The 26,082-nt window shown below is 43.8% G+C and overlaps 1 protein-coding gene across 3 annotated transcripts; it reads right to left on the bottom strand.

The window, feature by feature from the left end:
- Positions 1-38: 38 nt before the first annotated feature.
- On the bottom strand, positions 39-25,415 carry gp1bb (glycoprotein Ib platelet subunit beta). 3 transcript variants are annotated; one of them, XM_069933712.1, is made up of 3 exons: positions 25,212-25,415; positions 13,589-14,016; positions 39-2,193 (listed from the first exon to the last, which is right to left on the bottom strand). In XM_069933712.1, coding segments are annotated over exons 1-3 (618 nt in total). In that variant the 5' UTR covers positions 25,401-25,415; the 3' UTR covers positions 39-2,192. The 3 variants fall into 3 exon arrangements, with proteins under 3 accessions (XP_069789813.1, XP_069789812.1, XP_069789814.1); XM_069933711.1 differs by lacking the exon at positions 39-2,193 and having other exon boundaries at positions 12,499-14,016; XM_069933713.1 differs by lacking the exons at positions 39-2,193; positions 25,212-25,415 and adding an exon at positions 14,741-14,839 and having other exon boundaries at positions 12,499-14,016.
- Between the last annotated feature and the right edge of the window lie 667 nt (positions 25,416-26,082).

Here is a 26,082-nt window from a genome sequence, read left to right as displayed (position 1 = left end):
TAGTGGACAATGGGCCTCACCTCCCCCCCCCCCCCCCCCCCCACTATGCCTTACGAAGAAACAACACTGCAGCCTGTCTGTCCAGAACATAGAACCCCCTCCGCTGTTAACACACCTCACCCCAGAATGCATACCAATAGCCACAAAGAGCAGGAGGTACAGCCCAAGGGACAGAGCCTTCATTAGGACAGAGGTCCGCAGGCTGCTACAGGAGGGCATCATAGAGCAGAGCACCAGCCCCTGGAGAGCCCAGGTGGTTGTAGTAAAGTCAGGAGAAAAACCACATGGTAGTGGATTACAGCCAGACAATCAACAAATTTACATAACTAGATGCCTACCCTCTACCATGCATAGCAGAGATGGTCAACAACATTGCGCAGTATAAGCTGTTCTCCACCATAGACCTGAAGGCAGCATACCACCAACTGCCTATTAGAAACAGTGATCGCTTTTATATGGCATTTGAGGCAGACGGCAGGCTGTATCAATTTCTGCGACTCCCCTTCGTTGTCACCAATGGAGTGTCCCTGTTTCAGAGAGAAATGGACTGAATAGTAGATGAGTTCCAACTGAAAGCAGTGTTCCCCTACTTAGACAACGTGATAATCTGTGGCCACACTCAGGAGGATCATGACACAAATTTAAAACACTTCTTCCAGGCAGCCGAGGAAAGGAACCTAACATACAAAAGGGACAAATGCGTCTTTAGTGCCAGGAAGTTCCCAATCTTGGGCTACATAGTGCAGAATGGGGAAATCAGCCCAGCCCCAGCCCTATGTGCCCTCTCCTAGACCTCCCAATGCCACACACGCTGAAAAGACTAAAAAGGTGTTTGGGACTGTTCACTTACTACGCCCAATGGGTCCACAACTATGCCGTCAGGGCCCGCCCACTTATAAAAGCCTCAGTTTTCCCACTGTGCCCAGCAGCCACCAGAGCATTACCATGTGGTCCATAGATGAGTTGATCCCACTTTGGATGCATCCGATGTGGCTCTGGCAGCCACCCTAAACCACGACGGACGACCAGTGGCCTTTTTCTCGCGAACCCTACAGGGGTCAGAGGTAAGACACTCAGCAGTAGAGAAGGAGGCCCTGGCCATTGTGGAAGCAGTAAGGCCCTGGTGACATTATCTGGTGTGCAAACACTTCACTCTCGTCATGGACCAACGGTCTGTGGCTTTTATGTTCAATAACCAGAACAGGGGGAGAATTAAGAACGACAAAATCCTGCGCTGGCGGATAGAATTGTCTATATTTAACTATGACATTCTATACCACCCCAGGAGACTCAACAACCCCCCGGATGTGCTATCCAGAGGCATTTGTGCCATCCTTAACCACACGTCCCAGCACAATGAGCTGGGCCACCGGGGGTCGCTAGACTGTTTCACTTCATTAAAACCCAAAACCTCCCATTTTCGGTAGAGGAAGTGAGGTCAGTGAACAAGAGCTGCCCCATCTGTGCTGAATGCAAACCACAATTTTACTGGCCAGACAAAGCCACCCTGATAAAAGCTAACAAACCATTTGAGCGCCTCAGCCTCGATTTTAAAGGCCTGCTCCCGTCCAATAATAGAAATGTCTATTTCCTAAACTTTATAGATGAATATTCCCGTTTCCTCTTCGCAATCCCGTGTTCTGATGTATCAGCAGCCACTGTTATAAAATGCCTCCAACCCATCTTTAGCATATTTGGGTACCCGAACTACATACACACAGACAGGGGTGCTGCATTCATGAGCGCAGAAGTACAGCAGTACCTGCACAAGTGAGGGATTGCTACCACCCGCATTACAAGTTACAATCCCAGGGGGAATGGACAAGTCAAAAGGGAAAATGCCACTATCTGGAAAACGGTCCTCTTGACCTTAAAAGCAAAAGACCTGCCTGTTACTAGATAGCATTGCCAGATCTCTACACTCTATACATTCTTTGTTGTGTACTGCCACTAACATGACCCCACGTGACCGTATCTTTTCTTTCACAAGGAAAACCACAACAGTCACAGTGCTGCCTAAATGGATGATGACACCGGGACCTGTTCCCTTCCGGAAGCACTGCAGACTCCACAAAGCGGACCCGCTGGTGGATCAAGTGGTGTTGAGGCATGCGAACCCTCAGTACGCCTTCGTCACATTCCTAGATGGAAGAGAAGACTCGGTGGCCACCAGGGATCTTGTGCCGGTTGGATCTGTGAACGACGCGGAAGAAACACAAATGTCTACAGATCAACAAGGAGCACAGCAGCAGTCACTAGAACAGTCGTCCATCAAGTCACCCCAGAGGACTATACCACCCACCCAATCAAGACCTTGGGTACACCCGCCCCAAAAAATATCACCACCGTAGGCTTGATGGCAGGACCTAATCCCATACAAGAAGATCCCCAGCCCACATGGCCACATGGCCATCTAGTATTTCCCATTCTCACACCTCCATCAAGAAAGGCAGACCGCACTCCCCACCCCTATACCACTATCGAGGAGGTCCAGAAGACAACGGAAGCCACGAAAAATTTTGGACTTATAAATAAGGGAAAGAGGATGGTGGTGGTGGGGGGGGGGGGGCTGCGGGGAATAAGAATTTTTTAAGTGGGGGTGAATGTGGTGATATGTAATTACACCACTAGGTCACCAGGGATCATCCCAGTGACCTTGTATATAAAGCAGTCCAGAGCTACAGTCTAGCCTTCCAGGTTCGTTTTGCAGAGAGACAAGACCTCTTAGTGTACATATTAGTTTATTAAAGCTATCTTATACTTGCACTGCTGGTGTGGTTATTGTCAGTACAGGTTTTCCCGCGGTCCTTACAAACTCCTTGAAAATAATCACAGGAATAAAACTCATGCGTACAAACTTTCCACGGTGTTCATTAATTCAGAATATAAACACTTCCAAGATTTTATAGGATAATGCCTTTAGTGCATTGAATTCCTTCAACCTCCAGACACACACAATCAAAGTTACCACCATACTTTCGTTATATTAATTTCTGCAGATGCCCTTTCAGAGCTTCCCCCCCGCCCCCCGCTCTGTTTGTTGACATTTCTTCTTGTGCTTTACTGCTGGTTTCTATCATTCGAGAGCTCAGTATCCTGGAAAATGTCAACGTTTTGGTTGTGGTAAGGTCAAAAATTGGGATAACATTGAGGAAGGAAAGGGTTAACAGTTAGTGATAGTGTAGCTAGGTTTTACACCATTCTACTAAGGTAGGCAAGGCAATTCAAAGGGACTAATTAGCAGGATGTCTAACTATAGGAATCTATTCTGAACCAATCAAGGTGCAGGTCTGATAAGAGGCTGTCAATCTTATGTAGCAATAGAATTTGTACATAGTAGTAACTACATAGGGTAAGAATGTATTGTGTAAACTTTTGATTGGGCCAAATGTAAACTGAACAAAGGCAAGTCATGAAACACGAGGTCAGTCTTTGACAGCCTTTATAGAGAGAGCATCTTTGTGAGGCATTGTGCAGATAGCTTACAATTCTGCAGAATAAAATAGTCTGACCAGGACACTGAATGAACCGGAGTCCATATTATACAATGCTGGCATCTTCCGATATTGTAGATTATTCCCCACAGGATCCAATGTTATTTTATTGAGTGATATTAAGGATGTTAAACCTAAAATGAAATTCCAATTTGCAAGTGATCTTAGTCTGGCAGTATGAGACCATGGGCAGTCATATCAGGAAGGGAATGGGATGGGGAATTGAAATGGATGGACACTGGCAAATCCATGCTATTGCTGAGGTGCTCAACAAAGTGATCTCCCAGTCTGTGCCCATTCTCTCTGATGTAGAGACCACAATGGGAGCACCAGATGCAATAGATGACCCCTGCAAATTCACCAGTGAAATGTTGCTTCACTTGGAAGGACTGTTTGGGACTCCAAATGGTGGTGAGGGAGGAGGTGTGGGTATGTGGAGCATCTCATGTGGTCACAGAGGGGAGATCAAGGGGAGATTGGTAGTGAGGGAGGAGTGGACAAGGGAGTCACAGAGGGAGCAGTCCCTGTAAAAGGCAGAGAGAGGTGGAGAGGAGAATATGTGTCTAGTGGTGGGATCACATAGTAGGTGGCAGAAACGGTGGAGGAGGAGGATGTGTTGGACACTGAAGCTGGTGAGGCAGTAGGAGAGAACAAGGAGAACCCTCCCCTTGTTATGCATGAGAATGGAGGGGACCAGGGCAGATGTGCAGATAATGGAGGGCATGCGAGTGAGGGCCGAGTTGATGGTGGTAGAGGGAAAACCACATTGTTTGAAGAAGTAGGACATCTCAGGTGATCTGGCACGGATGTCCTTGTCCTGGGAGAAGATAGAATGGTGGTGGAGGAATTAAGAGAAGGGAATAGAACCCTTACAGGGGGTAGGGTGTGAAGAGGTGTAGTTGAGGTAGCTGTGGGAGTTGGAAGGCTTGTAAGATGGTCTCACCTAGACCTTTCCCTCAATGGTCTCTCTCTCTTCCCTGTTCCCTCTGTCTCCTTTCACAGAGCCAAAATCAATTTTTGCCTCTCTTATCAGATCCAAATAACACCCATTGTGGGTCTGGACTCCTTCCCCCTGCCAGACTTCAGTCTTTATTCTGATGCCTTCCTGTTCTTTGCTTGTTCCTGTTTGTTGAAGAAGGAATCAGGCCCTAAACCTCAAGAGTATATTTTTACCTCCTATGGACCGGCTGAGATCCTCCAGCATTGCTGTGTGTGTTTGAGGACAAAATGCTAACAGGGTGAAGGAAGCTTACTGGCAAACTCTTGTCACATAAACGTGTATCCAAACATACAATAAAGCACGCTCGCAAAGAGTGAGAAGGTGAAGGGATGGGTCGATGCAGGCAGCATCCATGGAAAGAAATAGTTCGTTGATGCTTCCGTTTCCGGTCGGGACCCTTTATCGCGACATATATGTATGTAATTAAAATTCTTAGTTGGACTTCTGAGTTTAGTCGCAGTAATGATGTGGAAAAAGTTGGTGCCGAAATTAGTGTCGAGTTACCCCACAATCAGCCATGTGGAAATGAAGGGAAATTGGAACACCACATAAATAAGTACCAGGACCTGGCCTGCTGGCCTGACCAGTGGTGAGAGAAGTCCATCCAGTCAGATCCTTCCTGTGCAATTCCTCTTAAATATTAAAAATGAGCCAGCATTCACCACTCCCACCACTCTCATGTTCCCTCTCATGTTCCCCCTAAACTTTACCCCTTTCAAACCCAAGGGTTTGTATCTCACCTACCCTCAGTGGAAAAATCCTACCTACATTTACTCTGTCTACCCCTCTCACAATTTTAAATACCTCTACCAAATCTCCCCTCATTCTTCTACGCTCCAGGGAATAAAATCCTAACCTGTATAACATTTCCTTATAACTCAGTTCCTGGAGTCCAGGAACATCCTAGTAAATTGTCTGTTCACTCTTTCTATCTTATTGATATCTTTCCTGTAGTATGCTGACCAAAACTGTACACAATACTCCAAATTTGGCCTCACTAATATCTATTACATCTTTACCATTGGATCCCATTCCTATACTTAATACTTTGATTTATGAAGGCCAATGTGCCAAAAGTCTTCTTTACAACCCTATCCACCTGTGACACCACTTTCAGGGAATTATGTATTTGTATTCCAGGCCCCTCTGTTCTACCACACTCCTCAGTGCCCTACCATTTATCATGTAGGTCCTTTCTTGGTTTGCCCTTCCAAAATATAATAGCTCATACTTGTCTGCATTAAATTCCATCTGCTATTTTTCAGCTAATATTTACACCTGCTCCAGATCCCTCAGCAAGCTTTGAAATCATTCACTGTTCAGAACGCCTCCAATCTTTCTGTCATCAGCAAGCTTGCTGATACAATTTACCACATTACCATCCAGACCATTTATTTAGATTTCAAACAACAATGGTCCCAGATCCAATCCCTGAGGCACACCACTAATCACTGAGTGGCAATCGTCAACTACCACTCTCTGGCTTCTCCCATCTAGCCATTGTCGAATCTAGTTTACTACTGCATCATGAATCCCTGGCTATCTAAATACTTGTATATCCAATTTCTTAGGACTCCTTACCTAATACTGACATCAGGCTCACTGGCCCATAATTTCCAGGGTTAATTTTGGAGCCTTTTTTAAAGAACAGAACATGAGCTGCAACTCAGGCACTACAACTGTGGCTAAGGACATTTTAAATATTTCTGCCAGAGCCCCTTCAATTTCTACATGAGCCTCCCTCAAGGTCCGAGGGAATATCTTGTCAGGCCCTGGGCATTTATCCACCTTTATTTGCTTTAACACAGCAAGCACTTCCTCCTCTTTAATCTGTATAGGTTCTATGACCTCACCGTTGTTTTCCTTATTTCCCATGACTCTGTGTCATTTTCCTGAGTGAATACTTATGAGGAAAAAAAATCATTTAAGATCTCCCCCATCTCTTTTGGCTCCGTACAAAGCCAACCTCTTTGATCTTCAAAGGGACCAATTTTGTTTCCTTACTATCCTTTTGCTCAATATACCTGAAACCCTTAGGATTTCCCTTCATATTGTCTGCCAAAGCAAACTCCCATTTTCTTTTAGCCTTCCTGATTTCTTTCTTGTAGTTTTTCTTGCATTTTTTACATACCTCTAGTACCCCATGTTGCCTTTACCTGTTATACACATCCCTCTTCTTGCGAACCAGATCACCAATATCTCTTGAAAACCAAGGTTCCCTCTGCCTGGTCACTTTGCCTTTAATCCTAACAGCAACAAACAAAATCTGTTCTCTCAAAATTTCACCTTTGAAGGTCCTCCACTTAACTCACATATCCTTGCCCAAAAACAACTTATTCCCAGTCCATGAGTCTAGATCGTTCTCATTTCCTTTATTAGCCTTTCTCCAATTTAGAATCTCAACCTGAGGTCCAGGCCTATCCTTCTCAATAATTAACTTGAAACTAATGGCATTATAATCACTGGACCCAAAATGTTCCACAATACATAATTCTGTCACCTGCCCCATCTCATTCCCTAATAGGAGATCCAGTATCGAACTCTCTCTTGTTGGTTTTTCTATATATTGATTTAGAAACTTTCCTGAACATATTTGACAAAACTCCAATTCCATCCTTTTACAGTTTGGGAGTCCCAGTCAATACGTGGAAAGTTAAAATCTCCTAATATCAAAATAGGACGTATGCAGTGAAGGAGAAGGCATTGAGGAATTCAGAGGAACAGAGGGATCTTGGAATAACGGTTCAACATTCCTTGAAGGTGGATTCCCATGTAGATAGGGTGGTGAAAAAGGCTTTTCTTATGCTGGCCTTTATAAATCATAGCATAGAATATAGGAGCTGGGAGGTGATGTTGAGACTGTTTAAGGCATTGGTGAGGCCAAGTTTGGAGTATTGTGTGCAGTTCTGGTATCCAAATTATAAGAAGGATATAAATAAGGTTGAGAGGGTGCAAAGATGGTTTACAAAAATGTTGCCTGGTCTGCAGTATCTTGAATATGGAGAAAGATTGAGTAGACTGGAACTTTATTCATTGGAGAGTAGAAGGTTGAGAGGGGATTTGATAGAGGTATTTAAAATTATGAAGGGAATAGATAGAGTAGATGTGAATAGGCTCTTTCCCCTGAGAGTAGGGGAGATTGGAACAAAGGGTCATAAGTAAAGGGTTATGGGGCAAAACTTTAGGAGTAATATAAGAGGATGCTTCTTCACTCAGCGAGTGATGGCTGAGTGGAATGACCTTCCGGAAGAGGTAGTTGTGGCAGGGTCAATTCTGTCAGTTAAGAAGAGGTTAGATGAGTACATGGATGTGAGGGGGTTGGAGGGTTATGGGCAAGGGAGTGGGTAGGTGGAACTATTGGAGTTTCACATAAATCGGTGCGGACTAGAAGGGCCGATATGGCCTGTTTCTGTACTGTAAAATGTTATATGGTTAATGGTTATCACAGCCTTATGTTTCCTGCAGCTGTCTGCTCTCTCTCTCTCTCTCTCTCTCTCCAGATTTGCTCCTCCAAATCTCGCTGACTATTGGGTGGTCTATAATCCAACCCCATGAGTGTGGTCATACCTTCCCATTCCTCAGCTCCACCTACATATCCTCAGTAGACAAGCTCTCTGCTTCATCTTGCATGAGCACTGCTGGGATATGTTCCCTAATGAGCAATGCCACTCCACCCCCTTCACCCCCCACTCTCCCAAATGTAACTGTGTACATTGATGGGAATGTGCAGATATGACCAACATTATGGGTGTAAAACTTTTGAAAGGTTTTCTTTTTTGTAAATAATCTATTGTGAATAAAAGTATCTTTTTTGTTTTAAAAAAGCTCACTGGCCTGGTTGCCTCGCTGGCGGACTGTGTGCCCCTAGTGTGTGGTTGAGCATTGTGCGCTGCAATAGGGCAATATTACGAACAGAATATAATTGAACTGACTGAAAGCATTTGAAAAAGAACAACACTTTCTCTCTTTCTCCCTCTCTCTCTCTCTCTCTGATTTGCAGGCTGTCAACATTATCAAAGCATTTCAAAATCTCTAAACCTCACTTTCATTCAGAAACATTTATGTTCAATAACATATCAGAAAGAGTTTGTTTCTTCTGAAAATATCATCTTAACATTGCAAAAACATTCCAACTACAATTCTGAAAACCGCTTATTGTGCAACTCCACTGTGAAAAAGCTTGTGAACTCTCAAATATCTAGCTCCATTGTTGAACTCGACAGGAGACAGGACATGGAATATGGCAGAAACATGACAGGCTGCAGATGCTATGATTCTGGTAAAAACATCGAAATGTTGGACGAGCTCAGCAGCTCTATTCAGCAACTAGGACCATTTTGACAAAAATGTATCGCCAACATTTCGGGCCTGGGCCTTTCTTCGGGGGAAAAAAAATAGAAAAGGCAGAGGCAGGATATATCAGAAAGGCTCAGAATTCAAACAATGGGGGAGGAATCCAGATCAACAAGAGGTGTTCATTGGATGTTATAAGGGGCAAGGTGGAATTTATCATGTCTGTGTGAAATGAGACAGGCAATGGAGAAAAACATTAAACATTAAAACATTACAGCATTGCACAGGCCCTTTAGCCCTCCATGTTGTGCTGAACTGTATAAAAGTGCTAAATCCTCCCTACCCTATAATCCCTCCACTTCCCTTTCGTCCATGTGCCGATCCAATAGTTTTTTAAAGGCCCCTAATGTTTCAGCCTCTACCTCCATTGCAGGCAAGGCCTCAACAACTGTCTGTGAAAAAAAGATACCCCTGATGTCTCCCCATTACTTCCCCCCCTTAATCTTATACATGTGTCCTCTAGTGGTTGTTATTCCCACCCTAGGGAACAGGTATTGGATGTCCAACCTATCTATGCCTCTCATAATTTTGTAGACCTCGATCAAGTCCCCTCTCATCCTTCTACGCTCCACAGAGAAAAGTCCCAGCTTTGCCAACCTTGCCTCATATGACATGCCCTTCAATCCAGGCCACATCCTAGTAAATCTCCTCTGCACCCTTTCCATAGCCTCCACATCCTTCCTATAACGAGGCAACAATGGGAAATGGTGGGGGGGGGGGGAGAGGGGGGCGCATAGAATTTTAATGAAAGCCAGAGACGTCAATATTAATGCCATTCGGTGGAATGCCAGGAAGTGGGATATAACTGAATGGGGTGGAACTGTGGACACTGTTAAAAACAAATCTCAATATTTTAATAACAAATGATCATTTAAGGCTTTAAATTTAATTTGGATATTTAAAAATTTTCGGCTCCTGTTACAGGTCGTTTAAAGCCTCTACAGAGCTGACAGGCTTCGAACTGGGCAGATGGACCCTGTGGAGGAGCACTCAGGCTTTGCAAATAACTAACACAAGATGGCGCTGGAGCCAGCAGGAAGATGGCAGCGGGATTGCGACTTCGTCGTCAGGACGACCCCTGATTTCAGGTGCAACGTTTTACTTTCGCATCGCCCTATACGGCATCTGCCCATTTCCTGATCGGTTCCAAATCACCCTGCAGTCTCTTGGAATCTTCCTCATAGTAGCTTGCACTGCTACCCAGCATAGTGTCATCTACAAACCTGGGGGCATTATATTAAATGTCTTCATCTGGATTGTTAATCTATTTTATAAATAGCTGGGGTTCGAGCAATGAATCTACTCTCTGATTTGCGTATCTGAAAGGACCCATTTACCTGTATTACCGCACTTGTTTCCTGCCTGCCAACCCATTCCCTATCCACGTTAACACATTACCTGCAAAACTGCATGCTCAGATTTTGCACACAAGTCTCATGTGCAGGACATTATCAAAGGCTCTTTGAGAGCCACATACATATTATCTACTGGTTCGCCACTGTCCACTCCACTCATAACACTGCAGTGGTTCTCAACCTTTTTCTTTCCACTCACATCCCACTTCAAGCAATACTTATGCCATCAGTGCTCTGTGATTGCTTAAGGTGGGATATGGGTGGGAAGTGAAGGTTGAGAACCGTTGCTCTGGACCCAATTGTTACTGAAATATTTTGCTTGAGAAAAATTGTCATTAGCCCATTTCCTTTGGAGATATAAAACCATGCACATAACAAGTCAATGAGATATGATTAAAACAATGAGTTTCAAACTTTTGTTTTTCCACTCACAGACCACCTTAAATATTCCCGATGCCATAGGTGCTCTGTGATTACTTAAGGTGATATGTAGGTAGAAAGACAAAGTTTGAAAACCTCTGTTTTAATCATCCCTAATTGACTTGTTATGTGCACGGTTTCATAACTCCAAAGGAAATGGGCCAATGACAAATGTTCTCAAGCAAAATATTTCAGTAAGAATTGGGTCTAGAGCAATGATTTTTAACCTTCCCTTCCCACCCACATCCCACCTTAAGCAATCCCTTACTAATCACAGAGCACCGATGGCAGAGGGATTACCTAAGGTGGAATGTGAGTGGGAAGAACAAGGTTGAGAACTAGTGGTTTAGCAGCATGTAAACAATCAGTTGATATCGGAAAATGAATCATGGCGATGGCTGGATAGGCGAAAAGATGAGGTATGCAAAGACTGAGAGGGGGAGCTGCATAAAGACCTGGCGTGAGGAATTATAATCTGACGTGGATGTGTTGAAAAAACAGGTGATTTGACATATTTATTTTGGTGTTGTTGCATTGTAGAGGTCAATAAACTCTGCACTGAATTGTTACTTTCATCCTTTCTCCACCCAGAAATACTATCACCCAATCATTTAAATGTTAAATTTAAACATACTGCATGGTAACAGGCCATTTCGATTCATTAGTCCATGATGCCCAATTTACACCCCATTAACCTACACCCCCACTACGTTTTGAGGAGTGGGAGGAAACTGGTGCCCCTGGAGAAACCCCATGCAGACACAGGGAAAACACAAACTCCTTACAGACAGCGCGGGACTCGAAAGGTGTTGCATCACGCAGCATAACAGCAAAGGAAGAATGACTGAATGTTGGGCCATATCTATCTCCTTCATCACTCAGGAGGAAGAAACGTATATAAAGCTCTACATTGATAGGAAGAGTAAATTGCTGAATATTTGCTTTCAACAGTGCATTTCACAAGTATGTTTAACATCGAGAGCACTCTGGGCATACGAAACAGCAGCACTTGCACCACAGTGAGAAATGATCATGGCTGATTGTTCCAGGCCTCAGCTCGTCATCCCTGCCAGTTCTACACACATGTCCAATTGTTCACAAATGCACTTTAAAAATCTCCAAAGGTCACCTCGATGCTATGGGGTAAAGATTCCCAGAGATTCTCTGCTACCTGCAAAAAGTCAGTTTAGTTTTAAATGAGTGCCCTTAACTTTTGTAACTGTGTCAATTCATTTGATATTATTGCATTAGTGAAACATCTACATGTTAATCTTCCAAAGTCAGATCTGTTTAACATAACAGAATCCTTGAATAATGTGTTCAAGAACATGACAGGGGATTTGGACACCAAAATTGCCAAAGTTATTAATTTTAATGGAAAAGATGCAATTTCCTCTAATGTTATTTTCAAATTTTATTTCCACTCACATCCCATTTTAAGTAATCCCTATGGCACAGGTGTTCTGGGATTAGTAAAGGATTGCTTAAGGTGGGATGTGAGTGGAAAGAAAAAGTTTGAAAAACCTGTTTTCATCGTCCCTCATTGACTCGTTATGTGCCCGGTTTCAGAACTCCAAAGGAAATGGGCCAATGACAATTTTTCTCATGCAAAATATTTCAGTAACAACTGAAATAGAGCAGTGGCTCTCAGCCTTCCCTTCCCACCCACATCCCACCTTAAGCAATCCCTTACTAATCACAGAGCACTGATGGCGGAAGGATGACTTAAAGTGGGACGTGAGTGGAGAGAAAAAGGTTGAGAACCCCTGGTCTATCGTATTGATCGAGATTCGTTTTTATGTGAGGTGAATTTTATCTGCAGTGGGGTTGGCTTTATCACGAACCAGTCATAATAATCACAGCAAACCGTTAGATCTTTAGTCAATTTTAATTTATTTAATTGATTTTAAAGTATTTTAATCAATGTCTTCCCACTGCAATTACAATAGTTCCCAATAATTGAACAATGTCTCCATTTCCAAATGACGAGGTTTTATTGATATTGAACAACAGAATCAACGTCATGATTTCGGTACAAATGCAGATGTTGGATGTCTGAAGTAAAACCGCAAAAGCTGGGTTGCACCCGAGCAGCCAAAGCGGGAGAGCACGTTCATCTCAACTGCCATTGACCTGAATCCTTAACTCCGCTTCTCCCCACAGACAGACGCAGGTCTCCGGTGAATTTCCTTTTATTTTTGTTGGGTTAAGCACAACAGGAAAGAATCGTTGCTTCGGATTATTATTGTTCATTTCGAGAGATTAACATAAAGATATCTCAATACTGATCCTGCTTTAGATAACTTTAGAAGACACACGATGTTAGTTTCTTCGCAAAGGAATTTCATTCCGACAATGAAGCTTAATTCTTGAGATCTTTCTCAGATCCATCAGGCGTGATTTCTTGTCTAAAGCTCGATGCACTTTGGATTCGTCGAACTAAACGAAGTCCCAACTCTTCCTTAACCGTCGAGTTATTTGAAACTTGAATTTTAAAGTCTTTCACCTGCAGTAAGACGTTCACCGACGTAGTAACATTAAAGTACCCGATGGCAACTCGAGAGTGTGGATTTCAGCTTTTCACACCTGCATCATGAACGCTGGCAACTGCTTGAAATTTCCGGGGAAGTGATCAACGGAACAACCTTGCTGTAATTCCCCATCGACGTATTTAAAACACGAGCATAGAGAGGGAGAGAGAGAGAGAGAGAGAGGGGGGGAGGGAGGGAGAGAGAGGGGGGGGGGGGGGAGGAGAGAGAGAGAGAGAGAGAGATACCAGGAAGAACTTCCGTGTGTTCAATTCAGAGAGTTGCACATGAGCCTGACTTTACTTGGCTGGTCGAATCGCCTCTTGCGAAATAGCCTCAAATCTCCGGAGATACATCACAATGAATATCACAACAATACCCTGGATAACGATTAAGACAAAAAGTAAGGTCTGACATATTAGAAAAAAGTTACAGTACCAGCCATCGCAGGTGGAGATAACCTCGTCCTCGGTGAGATACAAGATCCGTCTGTCCTGCAGCGCCGCGGGCGAGGAACAGTTTAGGTGTTTGTATTGGGACTTATCGTCCTGCTTGAGAAGCCACGATCTCAAGTATTGAATATTACAGTCGCATGCCCACGGGTTATTGTCCAAGGTCACGGACTCGAGGTCACGCAGCGAGTCGAAGAGCCCGTTGGGGATGGTGGAGAGTTTGTTGTGGCTCAGTTGGATTTGGCGGGTGGCGGGCGGGAAACGCCGGGGAATCGTGCTGGCAGTCAACTCCTGGCCGCTGCAGTCTACCATGGTCCCCGAGCATCTGCACCTTTCTGGACACTGGAACACCGCCGCCGGAAGCATGGAAAGAAGGACAAGGAACAACCCTTGGCGTCTCGCCATTGTTATAACCTGGGAAGAGGCAGGAGAGAGAGTGGGAGTTAGGGCGGTGCGGCGGATTGGGAGGCGGGGATGTCCTCACATCCCATTTTAAGTAACACTTGTGCCATCGGTATTCTGTGATAATGAAAGGATTGCTTGAGATGGGATGTGGGTGGGAAGAAAAAGTTTGAAAACAACTGTTTTAATTGTACTTGATTGACTCATTATGTGCACGGTTTCATTTCTCCAAAGGAAATGGGCCAATGACAATTTTCTCAAGCAAAACATTTCAGTAACAGTCGGGTCTAGAGCAGTGATTCTCAACCTTCCCTTCCCACTCACATACCCCTTACTAATCACAGATCACCGAACGGCAGAGGGATTACTTACAGTGGGATGAGAATGGAGAGAAAAAGGTTGAGAACCACTGCTCTAGACCCGATTTTTACTGAAATATTTTGCTTGAGAAAAATTGTCATTGGCCCATTTCCTTTGGAGTCATGATCCATTTGAATGGTGCGAGGGGCTGAGGAGCCAACTGTGTTTTGTGTTGAAACGGACAAACCATTGCTGTTGGTGGGAGATAGACGTACACAATCTGACATTCACTTCCTGCTCCCTCCCCCTACATTTCAAAAGCGCTCTTGATGGTCTGCCAATCAGTTAGACATGGAGGGTTGCACTTAAAATCCAAGTCCTTTATTCCAAATCCTGCTGTTTATAGAACAGCTTCTATCTAACAGCATGGACTTACCATATGCCATGAATTGTAATCCCTGTGCACACACCCATTGGTATTGCTCCTTCTTTCTCGAGGAAAGGAAGGATGGAACCTGGATGCTGCCACCTTATGGAGTTAAACAGGAAACCCTGCAATGCAGTACACCAAGGTCCTGGACAAACCCAGCAGCATCAAAGGGGAACTAATGTTTCAGGCCTGAAACCTTAAGGAATGAGTTGGTGGGCATCTGACTAAAAAGGAGGAATGGGGGGAGGGAGGTGGTGGAGAGTAGAAGAGGGAGGAAGGGGCAGGGAGAGAAGTGCAGGTCATGGGTGGGTGGGTGGAGTGGAGTGTAAAACAGGCTGAGAAATGATGTGGGAGAGTGTTGCTCTCTGAAAGGAGAGGGAAGGGAAGGGGTGGGGAGAGGGAAGAAAGAAGACATAGGGGTGGGGAAAGAGAGGGACTCAGGGGAGGGGTGCAATGGAAACTGGAAATGTCGATATTAATACCATATGGCTGCAGAGTGGCCAGATGGGAGTATTAGGCGTTTTTCTTCTAATTTATGGGTAGTCTCAATTAGGCAGTGAACATGTCAGTGTGGGAATGGAGTGTGGAAGTACAATGGTTGGCCACTGGGAGGACCCAGTTATTGCTACAGAGGTGCTCAACTAAACAATCTCCCTGACTGCATGCAGCCTCTCAGACAGAGAGGAGGTCACAATGGGAGCACCAGATGCAGTAGATGACCCCTGCAAATTCACGTGAAGCGTGGCTTCACCTGGGAGGCTGTTCAGGGTCCCGAATGGTGGTGATGGAGGGGATGGGGTACAAGAGTAGCATTTCTTGTGGTCACAGCAGTAGATCCTGAGGGGGGCTATTAGCGGAAAGGGGAGTCCGGGAGGGAGCAGTGCCTGCAAGCAAGCAGAGAGGGGAAGGGGAGGGTAAGATGTGTACGGAGGTGGGATCATATTGGCAGCAGAAGCTGGTGGGTTGGCTGGTGAGGTCATGGGGAATCCTCACCTTGGTGGGTCTCGGGGCAAAGAGGGTCAGAGAAGATGTGTGGGAAATTGAAGAGATGGCAGAAGATGGGAAACCGCATCGTTTGAAGAAGGGGGGCATTTTGGATAATCTGGAATGGAAGACCTGTCCTTGGAGCAGGTGGGACGGAGGTGAAGGGTTAGAGAGAAAGGAATGGAATCCTTACGGGAGCCACAATGTTCTGAGGTGCCCTCAAGGCTGTGGGAGTTGGGAGGTTTGAAGAAACAATCTGCAGAGAGCTTGTTTCTCCAGATGGAGTCAGAGAATCCGAGAAAGGGGAGAGCTTTTGCCATAGATACACCGTGAATTGGAGGCTGAGGTGAAAGATATTGATCTTTACGATGCTAGAAGCAAACGGAATCACAACGATTCAGGGTGGAAAGAAACGAATCGGCCGAGCGTAACCGTGCCTTCTTTTTTAAAGTTTGCCAACGCACCGTGAGCCCCTGCGATTTCCTCACTGACCCTTCCTTCTCAGGCGGATTTCACTGCTGCATCTGCTCCCACCACCCTGTCAGGCAGCCGGACTCTGCTAACAAGAACCCAGCTGCTTCCTTATCAGTCGCCACCTGGAGAAGAGGGGTGGGCGCACGAAAAAGAAGAGAGGTGAAGCATTACTTGGGCACTGCGCTCAGCACATGACGGCATATATGTGACCCAAAGTGCTACAGCACGGGAGAAACATAATGACCTATCATATTTCAGGCGTGAAACACGAAAGTCTGCAGTGGCAGTGACTGAAGTAAAGCAAAAGGCTGGAGAAATTAGGCCTGCAAAGATACATAACCAACGATTCGGGCATCAAGGGATGAATGGCTCAAACTGGAAATGTCCCTGGGCCTTGCTGTTTGAGTTTCTCCAGCGTTTGTGGTTTTTACCTGATTCCACTGGCCAACGCACACAAGAGAAATGCACCGTTCTTGTTTTCAGTTAGTCACCTTTATTGGCACCCGATGGCACATGTACAACCCGACGAAACTGCGTTCTCCGCTCCACGGGACAACAACATGCAGCCGGACAGCAGACAGCACGCATGCAGGACAAGTATATACCAAACCCGAACAAAGATCGTTTCATAGTGGGTAGAATGGCCCCTGACAGCCAGTCTGCAGCTGCTTGCATATTGCATTCATCTGCTCTTTTCGACCCTTTACGCCGCGTTGGGACTCTCTCCACTCCCCACCCCCCACCCGCCCGCCCGCCCCCGGGGTTGATGTGAACGCACGGGGAGTTTGCGCTGCGTCGAGCGACTGGATTCCGGCGGATCCCCACATTCGTTCCTTCGGGGCTCGATGGTGTCCGACAGACTTTACCATTTCCCCAAACTCGGCGCTCAATTGTCCCGAAATCGATGATCAATCTTTAAAAATCGATTTCGTAACATCAACGGACGAAGCTCCCAGCAAATCCCGACGGACCACTCGGAACAAACAGTGAAAGACCGCAACGTAAACGGAATAGAATTGCCCATAAACCTGGACCAAGCATTATTCGTGAACGAACTTAATTCATGAAACTTCCTAATTACCTTCGTCTCACGTCCTAGTGAAGCAGCTTTTTTTAGAAAAATGAAATTAAAAAAAAACGAGATGTAAGGCCTTCGAACGAAATAATTCCAAAACTCTGATTCCTTCCAGTTTTGTCTGAGCGCGTTCAGGCGTCACCGTGGAGCAGGGAGAGGACACTGCTGCAGTTGATAAAGGGCCGAGGTGGCCGTAAACAGCTCATTTGTTTACAGCCCCACCCAGTGCATGTGTGAAACCGCACGAAAGCAGTAACCCCAATCGAGTTCTCGGCAATGGTGGCAATTTTCAGTTGATCGGTTGGGAGACTGAACACAGAGCACAGCGCAGGAACCGGCTCTCTGCGCCAACCATGTTATATATAAAAAAGTCAAACGCGGCTGCTTGGACATGATACACACCCTTGCCCATCCACCTTCCTCTCTCCCCTCTCCCACCACTACGCCTGGTATCCAGTTCCAGGAACTGACCACTGCTGTGTCTACAAATTCACCCCCACGTCCCCTCCTGTGCATCTGATCGAATGGGAACACATTCTGACTGCCGACCTTGTCAATGCCTCCCAAGATTTTATAAACTTCTATCAGCCTCTGATGCTCCAGGGATTCAGGGACAACAACCCAAGTTTGTCAAATTCAAGGTTTTTTTGGGCAGACAAAACGATCTCACGGCATTGCATCCCTTGCTCTGACCAGACGGGAAAATGCACAAAAGGGCGGAGGGTCTTTGAACTCACTGAGCAGATCCTCACTTTGACCAGTTTGGACAGTATCCAACAATGCAAGTCAACCTTTCATCTTCCATAAAATATAAATTAAATGAGCTGGTCAGAAGGGGCACTTTGTTCTGAATGTTTTTCATTCTTTCAGTTCTTTAATATTTGTGTAAAAAATGCTCTGTTTATCTGATGATGATCGACTTATCTCGAAGCCAAATTTCATCTTTGACTTCATTGAGAGCCAGCCATGGATCAAATGGAAAGATTGCACTCCATTTCTAAGCTTAAACCAGACTTAATATCATTGAACCCTTCCACACACACATCCGGCGGTTCAATGATATTGTGGCTGGGTCAAGCGAAAGAAACCCGCTGGGTTGAGCAGTGTTGCCGAAGCTTTGCCCCGCACTGAGAGTCCCTTGTGAATGCGGCTGGCTGCGGAGTCGGGTTGCTTGCCGCGTGGGTAAGCCGCCACAACATTGCGTCTTGTTTAAGGTTAGAAAAAAAAACTGGCGTGCGTCATCAAAGATTCACGTAGTCATTTTATTTCAAAGACATGGGGCCCCAATCTAAAGTTTGAAGACTGTTCTAAACCTCGATGTTGTGTTGTCGGGTTCCAAGTGATCGTCGCTCGATACCCACCAGCTAGGGGTTCTTTTTATAGCCTTGTCAAATGGAAGGGGTTTTGATTAAAGATTTTTTTCTCTTATTTTCATTGATTACTATATTTTAGATATAACCGGGGTTTAGGGGTTTTGCAAAATTTAAATTTATTATGTCCTTTCTTTATTCTGGCTGTGCTGTGGAATTCATTTGTATGATCAGGGTTTTTAAAATCTTTTTTCTGTGGCACACTCCATAATTGTACTATACGAATTTATTGTTATTAAAATTAATAAAAATATTTTAAAAAGAGAAAAAAAGCTCAGCAATATTATGACTCTTTCCAGACAAATGATTCCACACAAATAATTTTTGACACACACTCAACAGCTTTCTGCTTACATCTCAACCAGTTTTGGAGGTGGAGGGAGAGAAACACTCTCCGTAATCATCAAATTCTGCTTCTCCAAAATAATTAAGAACTGAACCTGAGCCTTTAATTTTTATCCTTCTGACCTCATAATTCATCCCTGGCCTTTGAAGAGAAAAAGCCTTTCATTTACAGCTGTGGTTTTCAAACTGCCCCCCTAAACTCACATTCCACCTTAAGCAATCCTTATGCCATGGTGCTCTGTGAGTAGTAAGGGATTGCTTGAGGTGGGATGTGAGTGGGAAGGGAAGGTTGAGAACCATTGTTCTAGACCCGATTGTCACTGAAATATTTTGCTTGAGAAATATTGTCATTTGGCCCATTTCCTTTGGAGTTCTGAAACATGCACATAACGAGTGCATTAGGGACGATTAAAACAGTGGTTTTCAAACTTTTTCTTCCCACCCACATCTCATCTTATGCAATCCCTTACTAATCACAGAGTACTGATGGCAGAGGGAATACTTAAGGTGGAATGTGAGCTTGGGGGGCAGTTTGAAAACCACTGATTTATAGCATCCTTTCTGATCCAGGGAGATCTCAAGCACCTTCTCAGATGGTAATGGTTTACTTCAGAAGTCTTTGCCATCATTAATGTGGTGTGGACATCACTGATGGAACTGCCATGTATTGTCCATGCCACAAAGTGATGAAAATGTTCCTGTTATGATGTGGCAAGGATCCTCCAGGATTCTGACTCAACTCAGTCGGTGCATGACCTAAAGCAGGGGTAGCCAACCTTTTAATTTTCAATCTTTAATTTAGACATACAACACAGTAACAGGCCATTTCAGGCCACGTTGGTGGGGTTTCATATGAGGATACCCCACTCCACAGAATGGATTTAGGTGAGTAGGGGTGGTTCACAGGTCCGGACCCACCCTCTCTACTCCCCTTCTAGATTCAGCAGCACGGTGAGGTCCAAGATGGCTGGTGGGAGTTCTGTTGCAGTGAATGGCCATACCAAGTGTAATGGAGGGTTTAGACCAGCTTATGCAAGAAGGGATGCAGTTGCATCAGAAGACAATCTAAATTCCACCATGGGGTCTAGGGATCCAGTTGAATCAGAAGACATAATCTAATTTACACTTATGAGGCCCAGGATGCATATGAATCAGTAGACATTATCTAATTTCCACCATGAGGCTCAGAGATGCAGTTGTCCTTTGTTGGTTGCAGACTGTCAGGAGACCTTGAAGATAATTAAATCATTTATTCAAAGAGATAAGCTATGAGTAAACAATTTTTGGGTAATATAAGCTTTTGTTAGAAACAGAATTACCTTTAAAGAAATTGCTCGAGACAAATATTGAGAACAAAGAACATTTATTACAACAATGCAAAGTTGGGTGCTTCCCCTTACCCTGGGAATACACACATACACTGGGACTCACCCAACTTTTATACAGTAAATTTCAGTATCAGAATACCCTCCCCCTTACATTCTTCTGCCCCCTGGATGGGTTTGGCATAGGCAATCCTTCCTGCCTACGTGCAGTTTCAGTATACTTGGAGGACCAGGGGGTATCCTGTCGGTGTCCCTTCATGTTATTGTCCTTATTCACACCTTCCTGATTCTCGGAGCTACAGTCTCTTGGTATGCAGAGTTGGCTCATCCTGTCTAGGGTTGACTAATTTAATATGTATAACTTTGTAAACCTGTGTAAGGTTAACTAATTAGATATGTAGAACTTGGTACTTCTGTCTAGGGCTAGGAGACCCTTATCTGATCCAGACTACCTCAACTTCCTACATTGTATTGTTCCTTACCACTCCTTATCTTAGTCTTATGGTGGCTCATTGATCTGGTCACAGCGACTAGAAGATTCTTATGTTAATCGTGCTGACTCTGCTTTCCTGCATCCATTCCCAAGCTCATCCTGTTTGTACTGAATTTTAGTTTCCTTCATGTTCATAATTTTAGATCGGTTTTCCCATCTCTCACAATATGGTCCCACTGCTGAAGTTTGAGACTCTCTGAGGCGTGGAAACATCTCTCAACAAGAAGAACTTCTAGAGTCCAACCAATGTCCCGGTCGGGGGAGGTGGAGAAACTGCTACTGGCACCCCGACAACCTACTACAAGTGTGCGGTCATTGCCTCACTTCGGCAGATGGGACCAGTCCAGGCATTGATAAGTATAATTGGGAACGGCTTGCATATTGTAGTTTGAAATCAGCTTTAGATTTAGTAATAAAGATATGTATAAACTGAAGTGCTCTCAGTGTGTGTGTCTGTTTTCTTTCGGTAGCTCAAACACTGTGACCAATCTAAAACGAACAAAGTGAGAGGTACAACTTTACCCAGGACAATTGGCGCTGTGAGCAGGATTGGTCTCAAGATGTTTCACCAAAAGAAAGAGGTGAGCCCTGAGCAGTTCTTGATTCCGGAATGGACTTCCAAAGGCGATGGGTTTGGCATGTTGGCCAATACCCTGTCTTTGTTGGGACCACCCATTAGTTGGGATGAGAGGTTAGATCCATCAAGTGCACCTCTGGGGGAGCGGGTTGCCACTCTCCTTTGAGAAAGTAAATTTCCTGTTAAAAAGGGGATGCTGAGGGACAATGTTTAGCTGCTGGGCACAGCCTTACGCCGCGCCGTTCTGCGTGAAGCAGAATCTGTTCAGTGAGAATAGATAATAGTCCTCTTTCCTGTTCTTACCTCTAAAGTGGATAACCTCGCATTTATCCACATTATATTGCATCTGCCACGTCCTGGCCCACTCACCTAACTTGACCAAATCACCCTGCACTCTCCTAGCATCCTCCACAATGCTAACCCTGACACCCAATTTCATATCGTCTGCAAATTTCGAGATCTATTCCCACATCTAAGTCGTTGATATATATCGTAAACAACTGCGGACCCAGCACTGAGCCCTGCAGTACCCCACTAATCACTGGCTGCCATTCTGAAAATAATCCATTTATTCCTACTCTTTGCTTCCTGTCCCTCAACCAATTCTCTATCCATACCTCCTATACCATACTCTTTAAGTTTATACGCTAGTCTTCTGTGTGTAACCTTATCAAACACCTTACTAAAGTCCAGATATACCACATCCACTGGTTCTCCCCTATCCACTCTACTGGTTACATCCTCAAAAAACTCTATAGATTCATCAGACATGATTTCCCCTTCACAAAACCATGCTGACTCTGTGCGATGATACCACTACTTTCCAAATGTACTGCAATTTCATCTTTAATAACTGATTCTAGCACCTTCCCTACTACCGATTTCAGGCTAACTGGTCTGTAGTTTCCCGATTTCTCTCTCCCTCCCTTCTTAAAGAGTGGGGTTACGTTGGCCACCCTCCAATCCTCAGGAACTAATCCAGTATCCAACGCATTCACTATTTCCTGGGCTACTTCCTTCAGCAATCTCGGATGCAGACTATCCGGGCCCCGGGGATTTATCTGCCTTTAATCCCTGTAATTTAACTAATACAACTTCTCCTCTAGTCCCTCCATCACAATAGATTTCCAATCCTCAATAATTTCCTGTAGATTAGTTATGTCTTCCTTGGTGAAGACAGAACTAAAATAGTAATTCAAACAGTCTGCCATACCCTTGTTCCCCATGATCAACTTACCCGTTTCTGTCTGCAACGGACCCACATTTGTCTTAACTAACTTCTTTCTCAACATATCTATAAAAGCTTTTACAGTTATTTTTTATGTCCCTGCCAGCTTCCTCTCATAATCCCTTTTACCTTTCTTAATTAATCCTTTTGTCCTTCTCTGCAGAACTCTGAATTTCTTCCAATCATCAGGGATATTATTCTTTTTGGCTAATTTGTAAGCTCCTTCTTTGGATTTGACACTCTCTCAGATCTCCCTTGTTAGCCATGGATGCACTACCCTCCTCGATTTATTCTTCATACAAACTGGGATGTACATTTTCTGCACTTGCTCCAAGCTATCCTTAAATGATTGCCATTGCATTTCTACCGTTAGTCCTTTAAGCACCATTTGCCAATCTATTTTAGCCAATTCACATCTCATAACATCAAAGTTAACCCTCTTCAAGTTCAAAACCTTTGTATCCATATCAACTCTGTCACATTCCATCCTAATGAAGAATTCCACTATATTGTGGTCACTCTTGCCCAAGGGGTTCCTCACAACAAGATTGCTAATTAATCCTTCTCCATTACTCAATACCCAGTCTAGAATGGCTCATTCCCTCGTCGGTTCCTCAACATGCTGATTTAGAAAACAATCCCACATACATTCTAAGAAATCTTGTTCAACCTTACCCTTACCAATTTGGTTCATCCAATCTACATGTAGATTAAAGTCACCCATTACAACTGCTGTCCCTTTGTTGCACGCATTACCATTTTCCTTCATGACTCCTTCACTAACCTCACTGCTACTGTTAGGCGGCCTGTACACTACTCCCACTAGCAACTTCTGCACCTTTGTGTTTCGCAGCTCTACCCATATGGATTCCACATCCTCAACACTGATGTCCTTCCTTTCTATGGCATTCACTTTTTCCCTAACCAACAGAGCTACTCCACTCCTTTTCCATTCTGTCTATCCCTCCTGTGGACATAATCACGATTAATTTTTCTAAAGGCATAGCATTTTTGGAGCTCTAGAAGATTGTGCCAGTGTTTCATTTAATCCCTGCCGATTTTTTTTAAAGCAGGGATTAAATGAAGGGACAATTTTAATCAACCTTACTTTGCGTGTATTTTATATTTTATGAATCATAAATCTTATATTCTGCCTGGAATCTTTTTAATATGATTGTGTGACAGATTATGTTATATTTTATATTGTCTATAGATATGTTTTAAAGGAGATAAATTGTGGCAGGTTTTTTTGTGTAGATCACAAACAAATACAAACACTTCCAAACAGACCTCATTTAAAATGCAAGAGTTTGGCTCAAGCCAGACAGTCCAGGCTCCGGGCACTTTTGCAAAAACTTTGAAGAATGCCTGTAAGGACTTCACAAGTAGGTGTTAATTGGACATGCTGTGGAGTAACGGATCATTGTTTTGGAAAGCAACAGATGAACGAACTTGGAAGATTGGGTCCAGAGTCACAATCTGTCTGAGTGCAGTTGGCTGTTCTAAGAGGGTCGTGGTTGTCTCTGAGAGAGAGAGAGAGAGAGAGAGAGAGAGAGAGAGAGAGAGAGAGAGAGAGAGAGAGAGAGAGAGAGAGAGAGAGAGAGAGAGAGAGAGTTGACTTCTACAGTTCAGCAGCAGCAGCTGGGACTGGAACAGGACAAGCTGGAAAGCTTGTTTAAAAAAACCCATCTTGAAGACGGGTTGTGAGTTCTTAGTTCAGCCTGTTCAAAGCCCTTGTGGTTCATGAAAGAGGAGAGGACTGACTGTATAATTTTTCACTTGAAATAAGGGAAACAGAAAAGGAACTCTGTGGTGACCAGAAAGAAATAGGCTACCATCTGGAAAACCCCGATGGGGCAAGTTTCTTCGGCAGGACATTGACGTGGCTGAATAGAAGGGATCAGTTTGTGTCCAGCAAACAGCAAATCTCTCTCTGAAAACTGACAAGAATCTTCCTGAGTGGTAACTATTTACCTTTCAAGCACCAAAGCCTGGTGAAATTCATAACTGTTAAATTCTGTGCACAGTATAAGAATTGCCTGCAACCAGTGAACCTGGAGGAGTGAGAAGTGAGACTGTGAATCAAAGAACTTTTCTAAACTTACACACACATATTATGTACACGTGTGCTTAGAATTAGGAGGGGGTTAAGTTAGGTTAAGTTAATAGTAATAAGTTAGAGTTTGATCCTGTTTTCATGTTTAAAGATAATTATAAGCACCTCTTGTTGAAGTAACCATTTGTCTTGGTAAATTTCTATTGCTGTTGGGTTTTGGGGTCATAACAATTGCAAGAGTATTTCTAAATCCCAAAATGCAATACAATTCAGGTATCAAAGATTAAATAAAATAGTGTTCAAAATTAAAATTCTTTTACTCGTTTACCTCTAATTTCAAATAGGGAATGTTAAAAGACTTCCCCATTTTATATTAGTCCAGCAGCGGTTATCCTTTGAACTTGCTTCCCATGCTGATAAGCACAAAAGCTATTTTTGATATATATTTTTGTACTGTCAAGAATTCTAACATATTTTCTGTCCATCTGAAAAGTTCCTATTAAAAGCAAAGAATAAAGTTCCATAAAATTAAGATTGCATTTTCCCTTACCTTTCTCTGTCTTAAATCTGTCTTCCTATTGAAACTGCCAATCACATATCTGGCTTGAAGCAAAAACAACAACGTACTTGGTGCATAGTCTTGGCCCTTAGTTCGAAGCAGCTTCTCAACATTGCTAGATGTAACAGTACGGACAATGAAAGCAGCATCGTAGATGAGTTGGCAGTTTTGCCCATCCATTTTATCTTTGTCACCCTCCTGGAGCTTGGTGTGACAGGCAAGTGTTTCTAATAGATTTTAAGCCTTTGCAAAACTCGTCAGCAATTGTTGTTTTCATTGCTGTGCTGAAAACATGTAAATTATTGGAATAAGAATTGAATTTTAACAACACATTATCACTGGGGATACAAATTCTGAACCCCACTTCATAACAAATGCAGCATATACACTTTTGTGAGGCCCTTGCAGTGGAATATATCGATAAGCAAAACAACGTTTGAGCTATTCAGTGTTTGGAACTGCAAGACAGTAATTTAGTCAGGATGGTCCAGCAGTATTTCCAGAAATATATTAAAATGCTTTACATCCTGGAGCCCCTCAACAAATAGGTTCTTCAATTAATTCCATTCAAAAATTGCAAAACCCTATCAAAATTACCCTGGACTTTTTTTTATTTTCCAGGGAATACAAAGCTAATTAACGTGAGTTCAGATCAGACACTATTTATGGTCATGTAGATTCAAGACAGAGATTAGGAAAAACTGTTTTTCCCAAAGTGGAGTTAATCTGTGGAATTCTCTGCTCAGGGAAGCAGTTGAGGCAAATTCATTAAACGTATTTAAGGTTCAGTGAGATCGATTTTTACATTAAAAAAAAGGAATTAAGAGATATGGGGGAAAAGGCAGGTAGGTGGAGTTGAGTC

This window comes from Narcine bancroftii, chromosome 4 (genome assembly GCF_036971445.1).
Source record: "Narcine bancroftii isolate sNarBan1 chromosome 4, sNarBan1.hap1, whole genome shotgun sequence".
In the NCBI taxonomy this organism is placed as follows: Eukaryota; Metazoa; Chordata; class Chondrichthyes; order Torpediniformes; family Narcinidae; genus Narcine; species Narcine bancroftii.
The sequence above is the reverse complement of the archived record's forward strand: the minus strand, read 5'-3'. Positions and strand labels throughout refer to the sequence as shown.

Excerpts from the sequence above, each read along its gene's own strand:
- gp1bb (XM_069933711.1), bottom strand. The coding sequence starts at position 25,400 with ATGGATGGGCAAAACTGCCAACTCATCTACGATGCTGCTTTCATTGTC. Across the intron at positions 14,017-25,211 it reads CAGATTTAAGACAGAGAAAG|GTTATAACAATGGCGAGACG; the intron begins GTAAGGGAAAAT and ends GCCTCTTCCCAG.